This window comes from Triturus cristatus, chromosome 8 (assembly GCF_964204655.1).
Source record: "Triturus cristatus chromosome 8, aTriCri1.1, whole genome shotgun sequence".
Lineage (NCBI taxonomy): Eukaryota > Metazoa > Chordata > Amphibia > Caudata > Salamandridae > Triturus > Triturus cristatus.
Genome location: NC_140591.1, coordinates 799,423,437 through 799,447,986, shown reverse-complemented (window position 1 = coordinate 799,447,986; position 24,550 = coordinate 799,423,437). Strand labels below are relative to the sequence as shown.

The 24,550-nt window shown below is 42.0% G+C and overlaps 1 protein-coding gene across 4 annotated transcripts in view; it reads left to right on the top strand.

The window, feature by feature from the left end:
* The window catches only part of LOC146805099 (CD99 antigen-like), a 262,650-nt gene that overhangs the window by 176,132 nt on the left and 61,968 nt on the right, over positions 1-24,550 (top strand). For 2 of the 4 annotated variants that reach the window (XM_085622237.1, XM_085622238.1), the window contains exons 7-9: positions 397-444; positions 8,408-8,476; positions 23,308-23,328. In XM_085622237.1, the coding sequence (XP_085478363.1) occupies positions 397-444; positions 8,408-8,476; positions 23,308-23,328 (138 nt within the window). The remainder of the gene's footprint in view (positions 1-396; positions 445-8,407; positions 8,477-23,307; positions 23,329-24,550) is intronic. The other 2 variants (XM_085622239.1, XM_085622240.1) reach the window with 1 other exon arrangement.

Sequence of the window (24,550 nt, the reverse complement as noted above, 5' to 3'; positions counted from 1 at the left end):
ATTACAGAGGTTACGCCACCTCATGTCATTTCAGAAAGAAATTTCACCATGAGGTGCACCATTCAGGCAATTTTTTTAACGTGAGACGAATTTTAGGTAGATATTGTACCTCAGCGGACAAATCCGAGTGGCAGTGTTTTGAACGCAAGTAACTGGAAACCAACTCAAAACACATTTTCGAGTTGGAATTTTTACCCAAAAGTCTGTATAGATTGTCTCCTTAACTTTTTCGATATGTTATGGAAATGTGTGTGTATTCTAAAATCCCATTAAGTGTAAATGTGATAGCTTATAGAAGCGATGAATTTGGAGTTTAATTTTAAAAAGTAGCACTTTGTGTAACCATGGGTTATTCTGCCAGCACATTCACTACTATTTTCTCTTCTCTATTCACAGCCACGAAAAAACCCGTCCCACGGCCTAACCCAGGAGGTGGTGGTGGTGGTAAGAATGTGAACATAAAATAAATTATGATATTATATTTTGTTTCAAATGGTCTCATTTACATGGTTATTAAATTTGTTCATGGCCTCTAGTACTTGATCGCTAACTGAAATCAAAGTCTTAAGTGCTTTACATTACTTGACACAGAATTGTGCAACACCCTACTGACATTGACGAGAGTAAGCATTCCCTTATGTTTGGGTGCAAACATGTGAGTAGGTGACGGCTTTTTGCAGTCTAATATTGTTCGGTATCCAGAACTCTTTTCTATGGAGTATTCAACTTTGTGGCAAACCACAAAAGCACTGCATTGAAAAGCATTTACCAATAACAATTTTATTTACTTTGCTTGAAGAAAAATCATTAATGAGCGAAGATAAGGTATTTACATATTTGTGATCAAGGCACATTTTGAATTTTGCTCCTTATCAAATGGAAGTAGAGTTACTGGAATTTCCTGACCAAGCTACAGTTACTAACCTCTTGACGTTGGTGTAGAGGTGACTACGGATATGGCATAGCCAAACACCACGTCACTTTATAACCACAGGACACTCAATTTCTGTCACAAAGAACAACACTTCATGTTGTGCTGTGACACCTATGGGGTTGATGGCGTAAGAAAGAATAGACAACTTGCGCAAAGCACTGCACTAGCTTTATTTTAAGTCAGGATTTTTTTTTATGGATGAGCTTGTTTTCTTTTTTTATTGTACGTTTAAAAAAAAAAAAAAGAAAAGCCATAGCAAAAATCTGTACTTGTATTCCTATCCCCTGACCAAAGACTAATAAGGACTGGGTTCAATATGTTTCAGAAATAGTTTTGTTGCCTTGCTTGTAATTTTCAGAGGTTACGTATTGGAAACAAGGACTGGTGTACTGATCATTTGTATTTGTTCTTACACCCATGCAGACATCACACAATACATGGTAGTTGTAGGAAGCATACGGAAAAGAGAACCATAGTTGTGATGAATGCCCAAGACCCAATAGGGCTATCTGGATGGTAAGAAAATGTCTAGTAAGAAAACATGGAGGCGCGTGAGACACCATAGTTATTTATTTCACAACCAAGCAGTGCACGCAAATATCAATTTAATGTACTGTGATGCAATTTTATCATTTTTGGTCCTGAATTGCTTGTAACTTCTGACACGAGGTGACATTGGGCACATCTTGAGGAGGGTGCGAGACTCTGCATTCACCAACACATGAGATCTTTATCCAGCAGGACAGAAATCTCTTTAAGAGCTACCTTCTTTCTGGAGCTCACCATTCACAGTATCATATCATGGCGGGGAGAAAACCCCATAACAAAGCATACCACTTTAAGTGGGTGATGGTTGCCATCCTCTTAACTCAATTGTTTGAACTGCATTATTGGCATTTATTTCTTTTAAGTACACCTATCTATTTTGGCAGGGATCTTTTTTGAGCTACCTAAAAAAAGGCTTGAGTACAGTGAATTTGTAAATGATGCCAATGATCCTGAAGTTGGCTAATATGGTGCTGTCCAGTTTAAGTAGGGATAGGGCCCGTATTAGGAACAGGTATTCTTGCCTTAATGGGGAGACAATATTGCAATAAAGCCTCATGCCCATGCTAATGTGACTACCAAAGTCTCTTCTGTATATAAAAATGGATATTGATGGATTCTTGGTTGAGTAGTTCTGAAGGTGTTAGAAAAATCTGTGGCGAGGCCAGTGCGGTAATAATACTGTGTATTTGCTGTGATGAGAAAAATTATGCTTTTGGCCATTCAATGAGTATATTTAAAGCTGGCCACCACCTTAAGGCATTAATTGTTCTCTCAACTGTCTTCTCTGAGATTTGTATAGCAGCCTTTGAACGTCTCTAAAATCCCTACTGTTGTGACACCAGTAATCCTATTTTCACCTTGAATATTTTTGTGCACCACTGTTGCACAAATGATTTGCAAGCCTTCTGAGCTAGTATTCTCCCAGAAAAATGGCTGTGCTCATAATGCATTTATTAAGTTTTGCTGTTCTGAGGAACAGTCTTTAACTTCTTGTTAAAATCTAGTACATTTAAAAAAATGTTTTAGTGACTCATTTTGTTGTTTATCACATGAGCCTAGCATGTGTAAACTCTGGTTGCATGAGGGATTCTTTGTGAGCTTAATGCTGGGATCCAAAGACCTATTTTAATCTGATAAGTAAGGAAGTAAAGACCCCTGAGAATTGATCATTGAGGAACTCTTCGTCCAACAAAATTGATCTTGATGCTTCGTTTAGTGTAGATAGTTAGAAAGGTGTACCTCATTTTCAGATTTTACCAACATATCAACAATTTGCAAAGAGTCCTCTGCCAGTTACCTTTCTTGAATCATCCTCTTTGAAGTGTTAACAGAATCAGCCTATGATCGGAGTGGACGACAGGAAGTATTTTAGGATGAGGTATCTAAAGTAAGGGTCTATAACGAATGCCAATATTCGACTACTGCTGATGTGAAATTAAACAAAAGATAAAGCAGTTTGATTATGAAATTACCATCTTCATCAATAAGCTAGAGCTGGTTCTTCTGTTTGCTGTCCAAAATCATCCTGCAATTAATCTTGTCATACCTTCTGTAGCCCATTTATCTAAAAGCCAAATAGGGTAATTGTTCCTTCTACCATAGAGGAATCAATTTCAGGTTCTACTTAGAGTTAATTATGAGTATTTGGCAAAATATGGTTGTTTAATGTGAATTTCAGTTTTCTGGCTTTACATTGTTCAATAAAACATCATCCTTGGCTGTCTGTATGTGCTTGTGTAATGGATGTACCTAAGTTATAAATAAAAAATTGCACCTTTCCGTAAGAGCAATTTGGTGTGGCACCCTTACGAATTGTAGTCCAGAGGTCCTCTGTGACCTTTGTCACAGAATGCAATGCTAGCCTCCTATAGACAACACGTCCGCTTTTAAGTCCCTTAGAAAATCTGTTGTTCGATTTAATTAGTCTGCGGCCTTTTCTGTCTACAGTTTATGTATAGTAATGAATGAAACAGAGTTATGGGTGTGCCATAGAATTGAAGTATATTCTTCTACTTCTGTACTTTACTTTTTTCCCTCACCACTCGCATCCAATTATGCATCCAAGATGGGTGCCCAGACAGCCAATGCGATCATCCTTTACTAGCACGGCACATGTTTTATTCGTCCAGAGTTCCTGCTTACTGGTTTCTCATTCAGCATCATCTCATTCAGTGTCAAAGAATGGGAAGTCGAGAGAAGGGAAGACTATTCAAAAATAACGTGAGGCTATAGTGTCTTGTAGTGCAGCATTTTGGTCATTGGGACCATATGACGAGTAGTGACCGCAGTGAAAGTCTGAGTAGTATCCGTATGAAACACCCGCCCCGTATGTAGAGCTTGAGATCGTCCTTATTTCAGCAGGGACATTATGGTGATTCTGTTTTGATTCCTCTTTGGAGTGGTTTAACTCCCTGTTAATTCAGATTATCGAGAGGACTGACTCCAGAGACTCACATTTCCCCTCAAACTTTAGGAGAAGACTGTGGTGTAATGATTCTATCAGTACCTAAGCGGGAGATCCTGCGTGTGCTGCATGGGTCCCACATTTCCTCCTTAACTAGAATATAACTGCAAGTAAATAAAAATATTTTAAGTCTCTCAGGATGCAAGAAGGGAGCCCTGCCAGCATGTTAAACTATTGCCAGTTTAAAATTCTAAAAATAAAACTATGTCCTCACTACTAAGAAATTGCAAGACAAGATTCATGCTTAAGAACTGCAATTCAAGGAGATAACACGAAATTGATATTTCCAAAGGATGGCACTATGAAATCAGTCACATAACTGCTTTTTTTTTTAACCCATGCACTCTTGCAGCCTCATGTAAAGCTCTGTTAAAGCTGGAAAAGGCAGAACTGCTCAGCACGGATTTTAAAGTCATCAGGCGTATTACAGTGGGTCTACAATTATCTATACGTATCTTCCTCATTGCAGGGCACAAGAATGTTCTCCATGGTCCGTGGTGAAATAGGCAAAACAACAAAAATAAATGCAGTGGAATGGGAAAGTCTCGGAAGAACTTGGAAAGTAATTATCGACCACTAACGATCATTTGGTGTGATGCCTTTTATTTACTTTTCTTGAAAATATATGTTTGAAAAGCGCAAACACAAGTGCTTCTTGTCAGTGCATAACAAACATTATATATTTCCGACAGAACCACCATTTGTTCAACATAATAGGGGAACAACCTTTACAACGCAACTTTAACAACGCATGCTGTTATAACGAAAGTTTTACAACGCGAGTGCATTGACAACGCAGGACATTACAACGCAAGTCTTTACATCGACTTGCACTAGATGGCGTGCTAACATTAAAAATAGTGTAGTTTACTATCCCAACACCTTCCCTACTGTTACGTGGACTGGAGTTGGAATAGTAAATTACACTTTTTTAATGTTAGCACGCCATCTAGTGCAAGTCGATGTAAAGACTTGCGTTGTAATGTCCTGCGTTGTCAATGCACTCGCGTTGTAAAACTTTCGTTGTAACAGCATGCGTTGTAAAAGCATGCGTTGTAACGTCATACATCCAACATAATATGTTGCTGGGAAGTCAGCTGGTAGCTGCCCACCATAGGCCTCTCTACCAGTTGGGAGGATGAACAAGCGGGCGCAGCAGATGAGATGCTCTTTCCTGACAGTTACGCAGCTCCATTAAAATGCCGGGTCTTTACATTTAAAATAAAGAGCAGCTTTTACGTGGCCGGATGCAGGAACTTCTTTCTAAAGTTAAGCAATAGTTTGCCTTAACAACTCGCCTGACACCGCTGTGCGTGAGAAGGGTATTGAGCAGTGGCGGATCCTCCGCAAGGCTGAGGAGCGTCGCCCCACTGCCAGGAGCAGCAAAGAAAGGAAAAAATGACATGATAATAACGGAAAGTTACTATCATTTTATTTTTTCCTCCTGCTGCGGCATTGCGTGAGGTGGGGCGGGGCTGTAGAGGAGAAGTGGTAGAACACTCCTGTGTGCAATGACAGTTTGGTCGGCCCTGTCATGCACACTCCCCTTTTCTACATGCAGGTTGCATTACAGCCTACATGGAGAACATGCCAATTCCTACAGTCCCTGGCTGAGTGCTGTGTCACGGCGCTCAGACCAATCACAACGCTCCATTGTAGCGTTGTGATTGGCTTAGGGGTGGGAGGCTGGCTGCCTGCTTCCTGGTCCGACCTGGAGTCGGACACAGGCAGCAGGAGAGAAGACGCTGGACCCGTCGGCGGCAAGGTAAGTTTTATTTTTGTAATTATTATTTAAAAAAATTTAAGCAGCCCAAGCCCCCCCCTACCCGCACCAGACCCATCCCCCTCCTCCCACGAGCCGTGCCGCCCGCCTGTGGTATTGAGTAGAGCACACAGCATTGTTCACTGCTAACTCCCCTTACAGCACCAGAAACCATTTACTGATACATATTCTTTCTTCATGGGTGTTACACTCTCCAGCCTGACACATGCAGAGAACCCAGCATTCCCCATCATGGTTTTCGTCATTGCCTAATTTGAGCCAGTGGTTTCCGGTGCTTGGCACCATTATCAGCACCGGAACATCAGCACTTATGACAGCTGCCACATGGTGGCGCTGTTTGTGTAATATAGAGATGATCAGAACAGATGTTGATTAATTCAATATAAATTAAAACAACTAATACCTGCCACCCAAGCCATTCTTATAGCTTTAGTGGCCTCGAACAGTCTGAATTGTCACGCCTATAACAGTGTGATGGTTAGTAGTACTGTAAATACTGTCATTGGCAATGCTGGCAGTGGTAATAAGTGATACAAGCTACGGTGGCCTCCTGACGGGGGCCCTTACTGTTTTTGTCTACGAATTTAGCACTGGTTCTCGTGAAAGAAAACTGAATGCAAGCCCCTCCATTGAGACTGCATGTGACAAGCCGGTGTTTCCATTGAAGTCCATTCTCACAGGCGTGTGAAAGGGAATCTGGGGCTCATGTTGAAAGCAATTGTTGCCGGAAGATATGTGCCCAGTGCAAGACACCCCTTTCTCTTATGTGTAATGGGACAGGCACTGCAGCGGAATTGCCTGTGGACAGGTGAACCTTTTGTGTGTGTTAAAGTCCTCCACGCTGCATTTCTCGCTTTCAGATGGAAGTTGTCAGCTGATGGGGGAGTGCACACCACTCTGACATGTAAATGAGTGAAACAGAACAAACGTGTTCTGCCACTCCACCCTGAGCTCGGTGAAACTTGACACATTCTCGGGGAGGGGGTGAAATCGGTGCAGAACCATAAATACACCTGTGCTGTATTGTTGACAATCACCTCTACCTTGTTTAAGTAGAAAAGGCGGTAGCAGGTTAACCAGTCTTGTCGAGGGCACGCAGTGTGCTTTCATTCATTACTTCTTCTAGAGCAAACGATAATACATTCTAAGTTGTGTAACACTCCTGCCACGCCCGTGGGCCCAGTGCGTAGTCACAATAGAACCTGTGAGTGCCTCTCAGTGCAGGATTGCAGCACATAACACTTTAACACCTCATCAGAGGTAGCAAGCGCTATATAAATGCAAACCTTTTTCCCTCCTGAATCCCTTTACTATCCTTCTCAATCCAAAAAACTGACTAACATATTCACCACTCAAATTGCTTTCATATTTCACTATACTAATTCACCACTAATACTTTATGGGTTCCAGAGTAGCGTGCTACACGCTGAAAATAGCGCTTTGGCGCCTCGTCAGGGGTAGTATGCGCTATATAAATGCAATTACAATACATATAAAGTAGGTGGCACGTCTTGTGGGGCCCCGTCAAGTAGGCCTGGCTTTTTAGCTAAAACGGCTTTGTATTCCAAGATTTGCACTTTAACATTCAACATTGTAAACAGATGATGAAAAATCTGAGTATGTAAAGCGCTACTGCCTGGAAAGCCTTGAGGGGCTAAAGGTGTAACACGACAGCTGTGTGAGCATCTGTGCCTTTTTTTGTGTTAATCGGATGGGGGGGGAGGGAGGATGTTGTGGGTAGAAGTTGCTCTGCTCCCAGGAGTTGCAGATGACCATTTTTTTATTATTCGAGTTGAGCAAGTTTAACAAAGTCAACCAATTGCAGCTGTTGGTAGAGTAGATCCCTCGTTTCAGCTGGCTTGCAAGCAAGTGATGGAGTGGATGTAGTGCACACAGGATGTGGTTGTAGTTAGATGTTTGTTTCTAGTGTCCAAACATTGAGCCATTTTAAACTATCAGTTTCATAAAATGCAAGGAAGCATCCTAGCATAGCAGGCCGGACTGGGAACCCAAAGCAGCCCTGGCAATGTTGACGCATCAGCCCCCTGCTGCTTTTGTTACTGGGGCCGATATAGCAGCAAAACCGGCCCCCACCAGTGGCGTAACATAGGCCCCACACAGCCCCCGCTGTGCGGGGGTCCCGACCTACAGGCGGGTCCCCTTGGCACAGTACCCTGACATGAGAGCTCCGGATTGAGCCCTGGGGTGGGTCCCTCCATGTACCTTGCAGAGGAGCCCCCTCAAGTTTTGTTACGCCACTAGCCCCCACCACTGCAAAATCGGCCCACACCCTTCCAGCCACCCGGGGAAATGCCCAATGCCAGCAATGGCCAGTCCGGCCTTGTAGCAGAGTATCTAGAAGATTAAAGTTGGTAAAGTGTCAAAGGAAGGTGTTGGAGCCTGATAGGAGGCGATTTTGCCTTAACAGCCAGAGCTGCTGACTTTGGAACTAGGGAACCCGGTTCGAGTCCCGACGTCCCTGCAACATCCTGCGTTATGGGCAAATGACGTAATGCCCCGGTGCCCAAAACGGAGGAAAAAAAAATCTAAACCTGTTGTAATGTATTCTGATGCACATGTATGCTCTAGTGTCTACGGGTTAGGTTCACGCTGTATTAAACTACAAAAAAATGTTGGATTGTTACTGAGTTTGCAGTCATTTTTGTCAATTTTGTAGGAACCTTTGGCGATGAAGACCTTTTCGATGCTGCTGGATTCGATCCTAACAAACCAGATAAGCCAAGTGGTAAGAATATTGATTTCAAGTTCTGACTTCAGTCTTCCTTTCCTTTTCCCCTAACAAAATACACTATGGATTGGGATTTTGTCCAGAATTGTAACCAAATTGCCATGTGATTATATTTGTATCTTGTGCATTGGATATTCCAACGGAAGCTAGAGGCCCTGAGGTTGGAAGACTTAACACTATAAATGAACATAGACTAGCAGAGCAGTACGACCTGAATGTGTGCAGTATTTAACATTTTATTTTGCTCTCTGCTTTTTTCCATCCATTTTATGTATTGTAAATGATTCCAAAGCCACTAGTGTTCTCTTTAAAAAAAATGCATTTCTGTCCCATGAAAGCGAGCATAATCATTTGCCAATTCGATTTAGAGCAGAGGTCTTCAAACTTTTGTAGGTTGAGCCCCCCCAACTGAATTTTTTTAAATGTCGGGCCCCCCCACCACCTGACAGAAATTTTTGGAATCTTGTACACTACATAATTGACTGCCACCCGCATATCCAGGGCCATATCCGGCAAATAATGTTCAACGCAATGGGAGTTTAGTGAACTGAAGGTTTGTGAGTGGGTGTGGTTAATGACAGGCGTACTACACAGCTCAAAACAAACAAAATGTTCCAAGATAAAATGTGTGCAAATTGTTTTTACTAGGATGCTTTGTTTTACACATGACAGATTGATAATAACACCACCAACATTAATGTGACGGGTGTGCCTGTTTTTCACCACAGAGACGGTCAATCTGTGGATGGATTTTTGCTACTGCCGACGGTGAGTGTAAAAATTCAGGACAAAGGGTCAAAATTCAGGACACAAATTCAGGACAGGAGGTCAAAATTCAGGACAAAACTTCAGGACAATAGGTACGTTTTACAGACACATCAGAGGCGGTCACGCCATAGTATATAAGTAAGCCCAGCCAAATCCAAACATATTCAACCATTTGCAAACCTATCCATCACGTATCCTTCCATCTATCATTTCACTCAACCATTCCTTCATCCATCCTTTTACTCATCCATCATCCATCCATCCTTTCACCCTATCCATCTGTACACTCATCCATTCGCTCTTCTACCCATCCATTCACTCATCCATCCAGCCATTTACCCTTTCACCCATCCAGCCATCCTTTCACTTACTCATCCATCCACCCAGTCACTCATCCTTCCACCCATCCACCCTTTCAGTCATCCATCCATCCTCCCTTTCCCTCTCCATCGACCCTTTCACTTAGCCATCCTTCCTTCCATCCATCCACCCACCCATCCATCTACTCATCCACTCATTAATCCATCCATTGACCCTATCACTCATCCATCCTTTTTCTCATCCATCTATCCTTTCACTCCTTCACTCATCTATTCATCCTTTTGTCCATCTACCCTCCCTTTCACTTACTCATCCTTCCATCCATTCACCCTTGCACTTATCAATTCATCAATCCATCCAACATTTCACTCTTCCATCCACCCACTCACTCATCATCCAACTTTTCACTCATCCATCCTTTCACTCATCCATCCTTTCACTCATCCATCCACCCTTTTACCCATCCAGCTACCCTTCCACCCATACATTCAGCTATTTACTTTTTCTCTCATCCATCCTTCCACTCACTCATCAATCCATCCATCCTCTCTCATTCTCCAACTATTCAATCTTTCATTCATCCATTCACCCTTTCACTAATTCATCCAGCCATCCACCCATCCCTTCACTTACTCACTCGCCCACCTTTTCATATTAATTTTGAGCTGAGCCTTTTTGAGAAGAGGCCCATCAAGAACTTCACCCTCGCTGCAGGAGCCATTCCAGGACTGGGACAGGATCCACCAGGGTGGGCACAGGGGTGGGCATGCAGTTTTCAAGTATTCCAGGGAGGGGTAGGGCTCCTCACCCCCTCCTGGACAAGACAACGAGAAGACAGGCTCTCTTTCCAAAATGTTAGTTTTGCCATCCCCCACTGTGATGTACAGTACTTAAAGGAGATACTCCAAGAGAACTGATTTAACTGATTGTCCTCCATACTTTGTTTAATCAGTGTGGGTGCGATTGTGCCATTTCTTTATTATATTCCAATTATAGACTGCATGTTTGCAGAACCGAGGTTTGCTTACAATTTAGTGACAGTAATTAATCTCTGTGAAGAGAACCACGTGCTGCCTCGGTGTAATCAGGGCCGGTTCTAGGATGTTTGGGGCCCTGGGCAGAAAGGGAATGTGTGAGGCCCCTCTAAATTGCAGAGCTGCATTCAGGGCGGTTTGCATCTGAATAGATGCCCCTGCGCCTGAAGCTGCAGCCCCTCCCGCTCAGTCACCTTCAAGCACCTCTTAACAGCTCATCAAGGGCTGAAGGTGTGAGGGTTGCCATCCCGCTGTGTACGGCCGAATATCAGCCATCGGATTTTCGTGTGGAGTGCGCGCCCCCCCTGGGATGGTGGCGCGCCCCCCCTGGGGGTCGCGCCCCACATATTGAAGAACACTGATTTAGAGGCTGCACGAGTACGTTTGTAGATGATGCAGCACTGCCATCTAGAGGCCAAAATCGAATCAACATCGCATTAAAACGCTGTGTTAATGGGAAAACGAATAAAACCGATAGGGACTAGTAGTAATTGTTTAATATTCCGAGATGAATTCCAAAGTAATTAAAGGTCGCATGATAAACGCATGCGTCTGGGTTTCCCTAACTACAGTGATTTTAACGGGAATCTCGATTTCTTTTTTTTTTCTCCCTCATTTTGCCAACATTCTTGTTAGGGTGTACTCTGATCCCTCTAGGTCTTACAAAAGGGAGGGGGGGGGGGGGGATAGACCGGTGACCAATGAGGTGATCTTCAGTAGTGATCCACAAGCGGAATGCTGTATCTACTTCCCTCGATTTCAATAAAAGAAGGATAATCCCACCTACTAATGGAGCATCAAACAATTTTATGCAGGGGACTCCAGAGGAAGAAAGAAGAGGATCTGAGAAACAAACAAAAATAAGAGAAAGCGAGAAAAAGACATGAGACAAGACAGAATACGAGAACAAGAATAATAAAGAAAAAAGAAAAGAGGAAGAAAAGAGGTGGAAAAAGGATCAACCTAAACAAAGGGGAAAGAAGAATAACGACGGAAAGAAAAAAGTAGTTAAAAAGAAATAGAGACATTAGTGAAAGAAGAAGAAAGAAAGGTAGAAAAAGATAAGACAAACAAGAAAAAAGCACTTAAAAAAGAAAAAAGTGAATGAAAGAAAAGTAGAGCAAGCAGAGTACAAGTCAAGAAGAAAACACGTAGAAAAAATAGAGCAAGAAAAAAGTGAAATTAAAAAAGAAAAATTAGGAAAGGGTGAAAGGTGAGAAAGAGTGAATGTAAGGAAGAAGAAGAAAGTAAAGAAAAATCGAGACAAAGGGGAAAGAAGAAGAAAGGACAAAGAAAGAAAAATGAAAGAAGGAACAATACATTAAAAAGACAGGAAGAGAAAAGGCAAGAGAAGTTGAGAAAAGATGAGGATAAAAGAAGACACGAACGAGAAAAGAGAAAATATTAAGAAACAAGAACAAAAATGGAGAAAGAGTGAAATGAAGCAGATGAAAAAAGAAAGAAATAAGGAAATAAAGATGGACAGAAGAAAAGGAGAAAAAACTACAGTGAAAGGAGGAAACAGAGGTAGTAAAAGAAAGAAAAGGAATAAAAAGCAAAACCTGATTTTTCAAATAGAAGTGGGCTACATGGATTTGCAGTTTCAGCACAGAAGGTGGTGCGAGCTACTCAAAAGTAGCCTGACAACTACTTTTAGTTCACAATCAACCTGTTGGAAAACCTTGATTTAAAGGGATAAAGTGTCTCAGTACGCCTTTCTGTAGCTATGGCTTCGGCAATATTTTTTTCTGTACAGTAATGTGAAATTGAGACAATCTAATTCTTGGAAAACAGCAGATAGTTAAACCAGATAACTCATTATTCATAATACTGAGAATGATCTCGTCTTGGGGCATACTTTGGTAGTGAATCTTTAAGCTTTTAAAAAAATCTCAGCCTTCCACAATACTGGAAAACATTGATCAAAGTTGCATATGAAGCTCTCCTGGACATCTTCACATGGGTTGCATTCTGCAAAATGGATTAAAGCTTTGCAGAAAGAAAACTGGTTACTGCAGCAAGATCTTTTTAAGCATGGTGAATGCTTTATTCTTGGCTGAGTCAACTGTGGTCGTAAGCCCACTGGGAGCACATGGTTTCAAGGGCACAGCTATCCATTCTACTCATTATTTCTGATAAGAGGCACTAAAAATCTTTTGACTTTTTTACCGATGTTCTTCATGGGCACTACAATGCTTTCATCTATATCAAGCTTGCTGCCCAATATCGAGATTTCAATGACGAGTTCAATGAGGAATTTGGCAGGAAGATTGAGAAGTGTTCACCTCTTTAGAATCAAGCACAATGTTGGTGTAGTTCGAAATAATTTTTTTTTGTAAAATCAACTAAAATTAGATGAATTAGAAGTCAGTGGTACAAGGATCAGTAGTTGTGAGATAGATACACAGGCATGTCGCCTTGAAGAGAAAAAGTATCTAAACGTATTTAAAAAAGGTAAGGAACCTAAACCTTAAATAACCTACCAACACCCCACGGCCCCACCGTTAGATTGTTCAGATATGTAACAGAGGTAGTGACCCCAAAAATAGCCTGGTCTTTCTGCATCTTCTTGCATGTTTTCAGGCAGCACTCTGTAGCCTCAGTGATTAATTTGTAAAATAAAAATAAGTGCCGGGGCTTTCACTGGCAAGCAACTTGCACTAGCCTCTTTCTCCTGTTAGCCCAGCCTAAAACAGAACCAATTACTAACCATGAAAGTGGGAAGAGCATGCAGCGTAATGGCCAGAGCTGCCGACTTCAGAGCTCGGGGACCAGGTTCGAGTCTCTGCATCGGCTCAACAACCTGTGATTCTGGGCAAATCACTTAATCTCCCCATGCCTACCATAAATGAATGTGTCCTTAACTGGTGCTCATGAAAAGCGCTGGTGTTGATGATTAGGTGCCAGTGCTGACCACCGGAAACCACCCACTCAAATTGAGCACTGGGTAGCCTCATCCTTGTTGTTTGGAGGGAGGATGAAATTATGGCAGATATGTGATTTAGAAGATAGTTCCTACACCTGCCCACTTGAGGCATCCAGGATGCAGTAGTATCTGCTTATTGGGCTTTAATGCTTCTGTTCAAGGAGCTGGGCATCTGCAGTTTCCAAACATCCAGGTAGTTTAGTGACATGATTGTGTGGATTGTCACAGCCCTTTTTGGCTTTTATGGGGAAGGATGCCATCACATCCCTGTTAAGCACAGTGCCTGGTGTTAGACAGAGAGCAGTGAGACAATGACATGAAGGGAAGTAAAAAGGTAACAGAAGGTGGTCCATTAGTTTACTGATGGTTGTTCCCAATTTTAAACGAAACCAGAGGATGTGACCCAGTACTCCACCATATGGTGTTTGCGAGGCAACTGAGGACAGTCTGTCTCTGTTATTGGCAGAGCTGCAAGGACTGTTTTCTGGAACATCTTTGAGCTCTCTCTTTGGGAGAGAAATTGGCCTATTTCCAGCAAAAGATTAAGGGGCAGATTTATGTTAACTGGCGCATCCCTGCATATCAGCAGGGATGCACCAGTTATTATGCGCCACAGCTGCGCCACCATGGATGCGCCGCATTTATAATGCGGCGCACCATGGGGCAAAAACGGCACAGATGCGTGACACTTCTGTGCCGTAAAAGTGGCGCATTGCTGGAGTTGCGTCGCAAGCGCGACACAGCTCCAGCAATGTTCTGGGGGGCCCTATCTGTACAATGCTGCATCAATCCTTACGCCTGCTTCAAGCAGGCGCAGGGTTTTGACGCAGCATGGGCCTAAAAGTGACTGAGTGAAATCTTGTAGATTTCACTCAGCCACTTTTAGGAGGCGTTCCTGCGCCGGAACGCCCCCACCTGCCCTGGAACGCCTACATGTGGCGCAGGGCTTTACAACGTGACGCATCTCCCAGATGAGTCACGTTGTAAATACCCCGCACCATGGCGCAGGATTTGCGCCGCTGCTGCGTCACAAAAGTGACGCAACGGCGGCGCAAAAGTGGCGCTAGTGCAACATAAATCTGCCCCCTAGTCTTTAACCAAACCATGTCATGTGTCAATGTAACATTTTGGTTTCTGGAGGGCTCCACATGAAGTTGTGAGTTGGCAGCATGTCCCATCAAGTATTCCAGATAGGTTCTCAAGTCAATGATGTCCCTCCTCTGGCCCAGCTTTGTGGGTCTTGCTTTGCCTATGCATGCCCAAAAGAGCCTGTCTGACAGTTTAGGAAAACTCAGAAGGTGACTTTTCTCAAACGTTTGCTGTTCTTGAGAATTATGTATGGTTTGGTTTTATTCTGTTATATATGTTTTGATTGCGTAATGTTTGTAATATTAGTAATTGTGCTAACACAAACTATTAAAGCTTATTGCAATAAGTCAAGTGCTATTTTTGAGTTGTTGAGTTTTGTAATCTTCTGTCCCCAAGGAATCTCTCAGCAAATATCTGCATCTATACCTGAACACATAAGGTATACTACTACTCTTTCTGGAAGTAGTTAAGATGTATTTCTTGATCATCAACTCTAATACTGATTTTAAATACGGAATCTGCCACCTAGGTCTGCATTATGGTTGTTTGTACGCTGACTACAGACCCCTTTGAATGAAAGGATCTAGAGGTCATTCCTTTTACTATATACTAGATGTAGGCTCCAGGGCCAGACTGGGAACCAAAAGCAGCCCTGGAAAACTTTGTCAGACCGGCCCCCATACTGGGTGCAGCAAGTATGCACAATGAGCGAGCTCAACAACTACAAGGTGGGGTTTGGGGAGTATTTATCCCAAGAAATGTTGGGAAAAAATTGTGAAAATGGTGCACCAGGCCACAAGGGTAAAGGTCAGTTCTGCTCAAGGGAACAGAAGAAAGGCCTGAGGTCTGCTCAGAGAGGCCTGTCTCCATTGTGGAGTAACCTCTCATACAAGAGGGAGGGAGGCTGTACAAATGTGCCTGAACCAACAAGGACTGCCGGTGTGTTTTTGCTGCGCAGACAGCTAGCTGGTAATATTCGCCTGCAGCTCTCAAATCGTTCTCCTAGCCATTTATGAGACCACCCGGCCAGCAGTGAGAGCCCCTGATGCTGCTGCGCTGTGGGAGGCTGAAGCAGCCTGAACCTGCTGCACAGTGACAGCGACTGACCGCATGTGCTTTAAATCAAGGGATATTCATTTCATTTTAAAGCATGGCTCGCATGCACTTTTCACTGTACTGGCAGGCAAACCTGCCCCGAGCACCTCCCCATGCCCTGAATCCCCCCCAGCCAGGAATGTGTCTAGCACCAATGCCTGCTTATATGCTTGAGTCACATACCTACCGTAGGCACCATAATGAGGGAGTGCAGGAGTCAGGCCGTTTTACCTGCCATCCGCTTTTTGTCATAATTTTTCTGTTTCTTGTGCTCTTATTTATTGAGGACAAGCACCAAGGTGGGCATGTACAGCTCCAAACAATTAAAACGGGCAGCAATTGCAAGATACTATGGGACCGCATAAGTCGTATCACTACTTTTGAGGACCAAGAACGGACTCCCGGGTGCCGAAACAGGCCTCCATGGGTCAAAAACCAGCCTCCAGGAGCTCCGGCCTCCCAGGGTATTGCCTGCTTGCCCGGCTGGCCAGTCCTGCCATGGTATATTCTTATTCATTTGGCTTGTGGCTTAAGCGTGGCCTTCTTGAAAGAGGCACTTGCGGATCGGCAGTGCTGTAAGATAACGGTTTCCACAAAAATGGTTCACAAAATGGTCTTGATGCTGAAGTTCTCCTGGGGCTAGGATTATCCTTGGCCCTTCTTTACTGACACAGGAAACCTGAGCTCCTCCAACTTGTGGGGCAATGTTCATGTTTGGATTTGACGACCTCCTTGAAACCCAGAGCTATATACTGACACAGTAATGATTGTTCTCATGCATGAGTGGTACATTCTGTGGATCCGCAGTCATTCCCACACTGCTGTGTTTAGGTAGTGCTGTTACTCTTGGTAAAAAGTTTTCATGCACAATATTGCTGTTACTGCTGTGGAGGATCTACATACTATACAGCTTGTGTGCCTGTACTAGATTAACATTCTGTGTGTCATTCTGCTGTCTAGTGGTTGGGCATGGAGAAGGAGCTATTTTTTGTATTTTTTACAATTTCTATTCTCTAATCTAGAGTATTGTCACCAGATCCCTTTAACTCTGCATACCATAAAAGGTATGAAAAGGGCTACTTGCATGCAGTAGATTTGCAACTGCACATTATCTAAATGTACCTTGTGTGCATCCTCCTAAAGTGAAGGAGATAGGCTTGGCAAAGCATCTTGTTTTTAGGTCTAGCCTTCACAGTGCCTGCGCTGTGCTGTGAGATGTACTATTTACTATTCAGTGGGCTTACAACCTACCCACAGCATTCCATTAGTTGTTTATGTTGTCACTCTGATTTGAAATCTTTCGATTGCTTAGCTCCCATAGGCTTTCTCTTCCTTTCTTGTGTTAGCTCGTCATTGCTCTTCCTCATCCTTTTGCAAAGATCTTTTTTTTTTAATTATTATTTTTAGGTGTTTCGGTATTTTTCCTGGAATGTAATGTACAGCAAAACCTATTGGCTTTGCCAACGCTTATATAAAAAGGCCTTTGTGCATCAACTTATGACAGTCAGTATGATAATGTCGTCCATAAGCCTGCAATGCCCGGAAGTGTATTTGGTTTGTTAAGATGATTCCTCACTGATTGTGTCCAGCAGCTTGTAAGTGATCAGGATCTAAACACGAATGCCATGGTAAATATGTGATTATCTTGTTTATAGAAGACTCTGCAAAACTGTGGAACAGAGGATTTTGGCACTTTGGGTGCCATGATCATAGACGATTTAGAGTAATGAAGAATAAATTATATTAAATTAAATGCCACCAACCTTTGTATTTTCTTTGAGGGGTGTCTAGTTCGATTATTAACAGAATACTTTTAAGTTCCTTAGAGTTCTAATCAATATCCGTGGTTGCGCTCGCTCTTTATGTGCAATTTTTCTGGTCTCTTTACAGACAACCGCCCGTCGGTAGGCATCTTTGTATACAGTGCTGCATAGGGCCAATCCTTGCTGACTGTTTAGAGTCAATCTCAGTTGCCTTGCTCCCATTTTTTGTTTTTCACCCTTTCTTGTTTGACCGGCCACAGCACAGGAACGTTTTAGTTTTGCCGTTGGTAGATTCATCATTTTCCGTGCTCCTAACTCAGCATTGCAACATGGGCACCAGCACCAGCTTGCAGTCATTCATTGTTATCTAGTGGTCACTAGAAAAAACTACAGTGTAAAATACCATCATTTAAAAAAAAACAATTTTAAAGTCTGGTGTGAAAGACATATTGTGGCCTTAACAAGAACATTACAGAGGTCTGGAGCCCTCCCATTGCTTACCATTGGCTGGGTTTACTGCCATTCTCATTTGCCTGCTTCTTGTTTGATGGCTTCCTTGTCCATCTTGTGTCTCTTTCTCCCTTGGAGCATTGCCAATTTACTTTCCTTCCACTGCTCACTTTTAGGAGCCTACTTTTATCTTTTACTTAAAGCAGTACACAAGAGCGCATGTGTTTTCCAGCCATCTCCCCAATACGTTTCTCTCCACTGATCCGAGCTTTATGTTGCTGTTTCTCGCCCCATTTACTTCTCTCCCATCCCCTCCATGATGAGCTTGCCCTCTCGTGCTTCTCCCCCATGCGTTGCTTTCTTGCCCATGTGTCTCCCTTGCTCCATATTACTCTTTCTTGCCAGTTTGCTCTTCTCCCCCAAACTCTCCATATTACTTTCTCACACGCTCCGTGTTGCTTCCACCCGCCTTACAAAATGCTGCAGCAAGCAACGCGTTATTGCCGTTTTCCCTTTTACTTTGCAGCACAGTATTTAGGATGCTATATAACATAGCTAAAACTATTGGCAAAGCCAGTAGCCCCCGAAATTCAAGATGTATTAGCTATGCCAGGGCTCTTTTTACTTTTCTCCCTGAAGTGGACAGTGCTGTGCTGATATGCATGCCAATCTGTCTTGCTTAACTCTGCATACAAAATAAGACCAATTGGCATTGCCAGTGCTTTTATCCCCTTAGGATCACAATGGCACTCAGTATCAGTCTTGCTCCGCTCTGCAGCCAAGAACATTTAAATCCCAAGCTTAAAAACACTGGGTATTTTATTCAATGGCGCTGATCTCCCTTAGCGGTGCACATCTTTTGAAACCTGCAGTATGGGACCTGGGATATGTCACGGACCTCCCAGCTTGAAGAAGTTGAATTAGCACAGAATTAACAAACCCTGAAAAGTGTAAATGAAGAGCACCAGAGGTCCCAGGTTTGAACCTCCTTAGACCTCTTCCCAAAGTTTTTCTAACTGTACAAAAATAAAAATGTGCCTGCAGTGACCCACAAAGATAGGTCTTCAGAGCACAAAATAAGATTATGAAAGGGAACTCTCTTCAGCGTTGCTAGAGTAGCAGGGCCATGCCATTCAATCGCTATATCTGTTAGGTGTTACACTCTGTCTTCAGAAGTCGTCTCCAACTACCACTGATCAGAACAACATGACTGAAGGGCAGATACTAACTCAGACAGCAGAGCTATCTCTGGTGTTCTTGAGTGCATTTTGCCTTTTTGTGCCTCAGTCTGACATTGAGTACTTCAATGCTACTATAATATAATGAATGGTGACCTTTTGTATTCTTCTTTTGCCACGTGGTTTCCTAAACACAGGGGTGCTGGAGGAGTGTCTTATTGGTCAGAGGGGCAGCCTTAATGGCATGGGGCAAAGTGGTTGAAAACACTGCCAAATCACAGGCACATCTGAGGCACATTCGTCACAGTCGCCACCACAGCAGAGAAGTTAGATACAGGATGGAGAAGCACACGTAGGGTCTCGTGCAACCAAGGCTTCATAGACTCCGGCAGCAGCAGCATCTTAGCAACATATGAATATCCTAGAGGTAAAGATGATTGGTTTGGCAGAGTAGGCAATTCATCCCTGTGCACAGAGGTAAGGGAACCAAGTTCTAACAGACAACTTCGCGTTACACGTTCATCTCAACTGGCAGGGAGAGAACTCAAAAGGTTTCTTCAGTCAAGCACCCATCATTTTTATTGAACTCTCAAGACCATCGCCCTCTTGGTGTCCCAGCACATTCCGAAGAAGAACAAATTCATTGCAAACGCAGCAGAGCCACAGACAATGCTCAGAAGTTAAAATTAAATCATAAAGTTTTGCAGAGCATTTTCATCTAAAAAATCTGTTTGACAGAAATAAAAAAAAAAGATATAAAATGAAGAGACTTTGACACTAGACAACCACAAAAACGGCTTTGACAGCCCTCTGTGGATCATTTGGCTCGGTGCCTTTGAACGCAGTTTTCATCTCTGATTCCACTATTTCCACAGGTAGTACAAAATGTCGGCAATCTAAGGAAATAATAATTGGCCCAGCACACTCATGGGCCAGGAAACCATGGCATTCACATGGGACGAGCATGTCCACCACCCCTCACAAGAAACTGCGGATTCCTCCCATACCAGGGAAAAGCCACACCCCCAGATCACAGCTCTTCATTTTGGTGGCTTGGCTCCTAGAAGCTTAAAACGTGCTTCCCTAAATCTTTCTCATATGTGTGAATATACTTATAGATATCTGGTATCTAACAACATATACTTGGTATGTGGGAATGGTTTCTTTCATGGTGTCACTAAGAAAACTTGGGTCCTTTTCCTGCTTCAGTACCAGATGCACAATGTTTGCTTCAATTGGTAAAAAGTCATTAACGGTTCATCTCTATTGGGTACATTAATCAGGGGCCTCTACTTATCTTAAAACTAAAGGTACTTGTTATTCCATGTGCCAGTTACACCTTCTTTTCTTTAAATGTCGCCTTGTTCTTTTCTGTGCCAATCATACATGTTTTTTGTTAAATATTCAAGCACAGATGCTCCTTATTGTGTACCTCACAATGTACACTTAACTTGAATGTTGTGTCATACTGTTTAGCACAACCTTTCTTTGACCGAACACTTACATCTTTCCTTGGCCTCCTTCCACTAAAGATTATGTTTTTTTAGTTACTGCCTCACTTCATCTGGTTAGCAAGATAAAGGCCCTTTCAGTTTGTTAATCTTGCTTAGAAGCAAAGGGATAGAGTAGGTTTATGAGTACAATTAAAATTTATTTCAAAAGTGGTTTCTATTTTCGACAGTAATCAAACCATTGACTTGCCGTTTTTCACAGATCCAAGGTCAGTAGCAGAAAGCGCTTCACATCATTATATATCAGACAAAGCCGTATGCAACACCAACATTAAAAAGACTAAAACCACCAAGAACTTCGTTTTGCATTATCCACCAACTTTAGACAAAACTGTACTCAAGGCACAATTCCTTGTTGGAATAATGCAGTGCTCTCCGCTATGTTACTCTGTGGCCAACAAAAGTTTGTTTACCAAGCCTACTATGCATTCCTCATAGAAAAGGGTGGCTTCATTTGCCTATCTTTTTATATTTCATTGTCTAACATCTGTAAAACAGCAGCTTGGTCACCACCCCTTTCTCTGGTCATTATTGTGTAGGTATTCAGCCATGTAAGGAAAATATGGTAAACTGGGAAATATTGAAGAATATTTCCTTCCACAGCACTATGCATGCCCTCCTCATAAAGGGAGAATACTACCTTGCATTTGATGCACAATATGTAAATTTAGACTAGGTTCTCTTTCAGAAGGAAAGGAAATAACATACAGCAAATGTTTTGCAGCTTGAGAAACTACTGGATCCCCCTGAAATCCTCCTACTCTAGGGTGAAGAGGAGTATATCATATAGGGCCCGATTCACAGAACTAATCTGAGACAAAATCCTAAAGTTACTACTTTTGGTATTCACAGAATGCACTTACTACTTTTGGTTGAATTTACTACGTTTGGTTAAACTTTCTACTTTTGGTATTCACAGAAGGCATTTAATAGTAATAAAGTTAGGACTCCTAACTTTACTACTACTAAATGCCTTCTGTGAACACCAAAAGTAGTTAGTTTAACCAAAAGTAGTATGTGCCCTCTGTGAATACCAAAAGTAGTAAGGATTTTGTCTCAGATTAGTTCTGTGATTCGGGCCCATAGTCCTTAACAGTACACTTCACACACGATACCCAGTTAGGAAAAATGCAATCGGAAGATGGTCCATGTGTTGGAGGACATTTTCTTCTAATTTGATGACCTTATGAGTCATATTGAATCCCCAACACCCAAAAGCTTAATAATAAAATGTTTTTGTGAGCCTAGATTCTAGAGAGCGGAATTGTGCACAGTAGTCTCGAACTGCAAAACTGTTATTACAGGTAAGTAACTTTTCTACGCCATTTTGTTGTATAACTGACCAGTGGCAATACTGAAGTATAGTGTATTCATGGAGTCTAGATCCTTAGCCTTACTGCTTTAATCAAAAACAGTAGCTCCGCTAAGGTGCAAGTTCATTCATGCCTTCATAATTAAAACTGATTTAAAGATTTCACAGAATGTGGTCTTTGTTCTGAAAGGACTGGTTTCTTTTATCTGCATCCTGACAGCATGTTACAAATATTATATGGTAGGTTCTAATGCTGTGGTTAGTGTGTCCATAAATACACATAAGGAGGTTTCATTCAAAAATTGCATGATTGTGACTCAGTATCATTTTAGAAAGGCTTCCCGCACCACGCAATGGTTCACAGAGTGAATCTATAGCAGCTCACTGCTCATTTATCGACAGTGAATTAGCTAGGTCTTATTTTAAAAGAAAATATAAGATCTTTCAAACTTGCCAAGGGGCAGGCAGTGTTCATGCAGTTTCTCTGAATTTGGTCAACAGTTCAACAAAACAAATTTTTACACTTCGCTCATCCAGCTTTAGCGTTTGTCAGAATATATATCTATGCATGTACTGGTTACCGTACAAAACGAACTGGGTTTCTGAATGTGATTCAATTCTAGTGCATTAATACAGTGATTGTCTGTGTTAGAAATATTAGCCCTTAATTAAGCCTTTCTGGATAACCTGTGCTACAAACAGTGCTTTGTGGCATGCGCAGTTTCATCGATTGCTATGCAAGTTGATGTGTGCTGACGTTTGCTACTGCAGTCAATACTGGGCTGGTGCTTCAGAAGAGTCATTAATGTTTCTGTAAGAAATGCTTGCAAGTTGCAATCCCAGCATAATGCCTTTACACTTATGCAGTTTTGAGTATTCCAGGACCACATTGTTAATAACTTATTGCACAAATCGCAACTGCTTATGGATGTGGTGGTTAAGCAGCTTACTCTCCAAATGTGGTGAGTTCACGGCTTATTTACATAAGCGTGTTATTCCTGGCAGTGCTCTTAAAATGCTTGTACAAATGCATAAAATATATTTTTGTGGTAATTGTTCTAAATAATTACCCTTTTAAGTTGCCTCTTGGTAAATGATGATTTGCTGCATTTTTTGACCTAAATATTCCATACCTACCTTTTAATCAGAATTTCGGGTACACATTTAAAATTTTAGGAATAGTGGTTGTTCTAGGAAGTGGGTACCAGACTAAATTTACTTCTGTGTTCAAATGAATGAACACAGTTTTGTCCTTCCCAATATTTGCTGTAATGTAATGCAAACTGGAACCTCAATCTGGCCCGGTTAATTGATGCAGCAGATTATTATTCACGCTTTGCACAAAAAGCTACAACGCTTTCTGCTTTATTTCCCTTTACAGGCCGTGCATCTGAGCCATCTGGTAGGTTTTATGTTTGCCACCAATGTTGTGTCTCTTTACTATCCCAAACCTCTGTTGAATGGCCACCAGTGTCATGTGTTTGTGTATCTGTAGTGTCTGTCTCAACTGGCCCCATTAACATGTAGCACTTTTTGAGGTGGGGAGGTTTGTCCCCCTTTTTATTACTAACAACTTTTCACACACATACAAATGTTCTCAAAGTCATATAGACATAACATCATTTTATGATCAATGTTGAAGAGCGTGCTTCAAAATTTAGATATAACCATACATCATTTTTTTTACAATAAAATGTAATCATAATTCTCAACATCAATTATGTGCACCTCTTTTTTAAAAATTATTTTTGACTACATCATCCTAGGTGGAACTAGGCAATGGTCTCATCAAGGAGCCAGCCTTTACACCTATTGAAATTGCCCATTTACTGATGTTTAATTCCCAGGGACTGTCGTGCTTCTTTGTATCTCAATTTGACAAAAATGATCAATAAAATCATGGATTGATGGAACTACTTAAGGGAATGTATTGGTGTCTGTGCCCCTTAACAGTTGTGATTTCACAACTGGAAACCCCAAGTTGTGGCTCTGACAGTCATGTTTTGAGAAGCAGCCCAAACACAGCTCATAAAAAAATGTACAAAAATGAAGGTACTTGTCTTGCAACAGGGCATTTTCAACAAGGAACACTAGAAGGGAGACCTGACTCCATAAGAGGACTGCTGGAATATATTGTTTGCCAAGGACAAGAATAGGGTAGGGCGAAAATCCAAGCAAGTAATACAACCATACATCTATTGCTTGAGAACGGTCTTGGTGTTTTCAATTTAGCAGCTACTTGCTGAGCTTAGAGCCATGAACTATATTAAAAAACACAGGTAGTAACTTGTATCGTTCCGTTTGAACTCAGAAAAACAAACCAAAGAGAAACATAAAAATGATTACTTAAATTAAAGTTACAAAATCAAGTTTGAATTAAGCACCACATTTTGCATTTTGTTTTGCTGATAGGCTGGTCACCTAAATATCCTTGACCAAGCAGAACTGGTCAATGTATGTGCTGCCACAGTTGCTGCTGTTTTGTTGCAAATGACACATGGGATCATACCTCACCGTGGTAATTCCCTTTTTGCCACTGCAGGAGTCTATTATTACCCCATTTTGGCTGTTTTGTATCTAAAGGGGAAAAAAAACTTTTTGTCACACACCTTGAGGAAATGGAA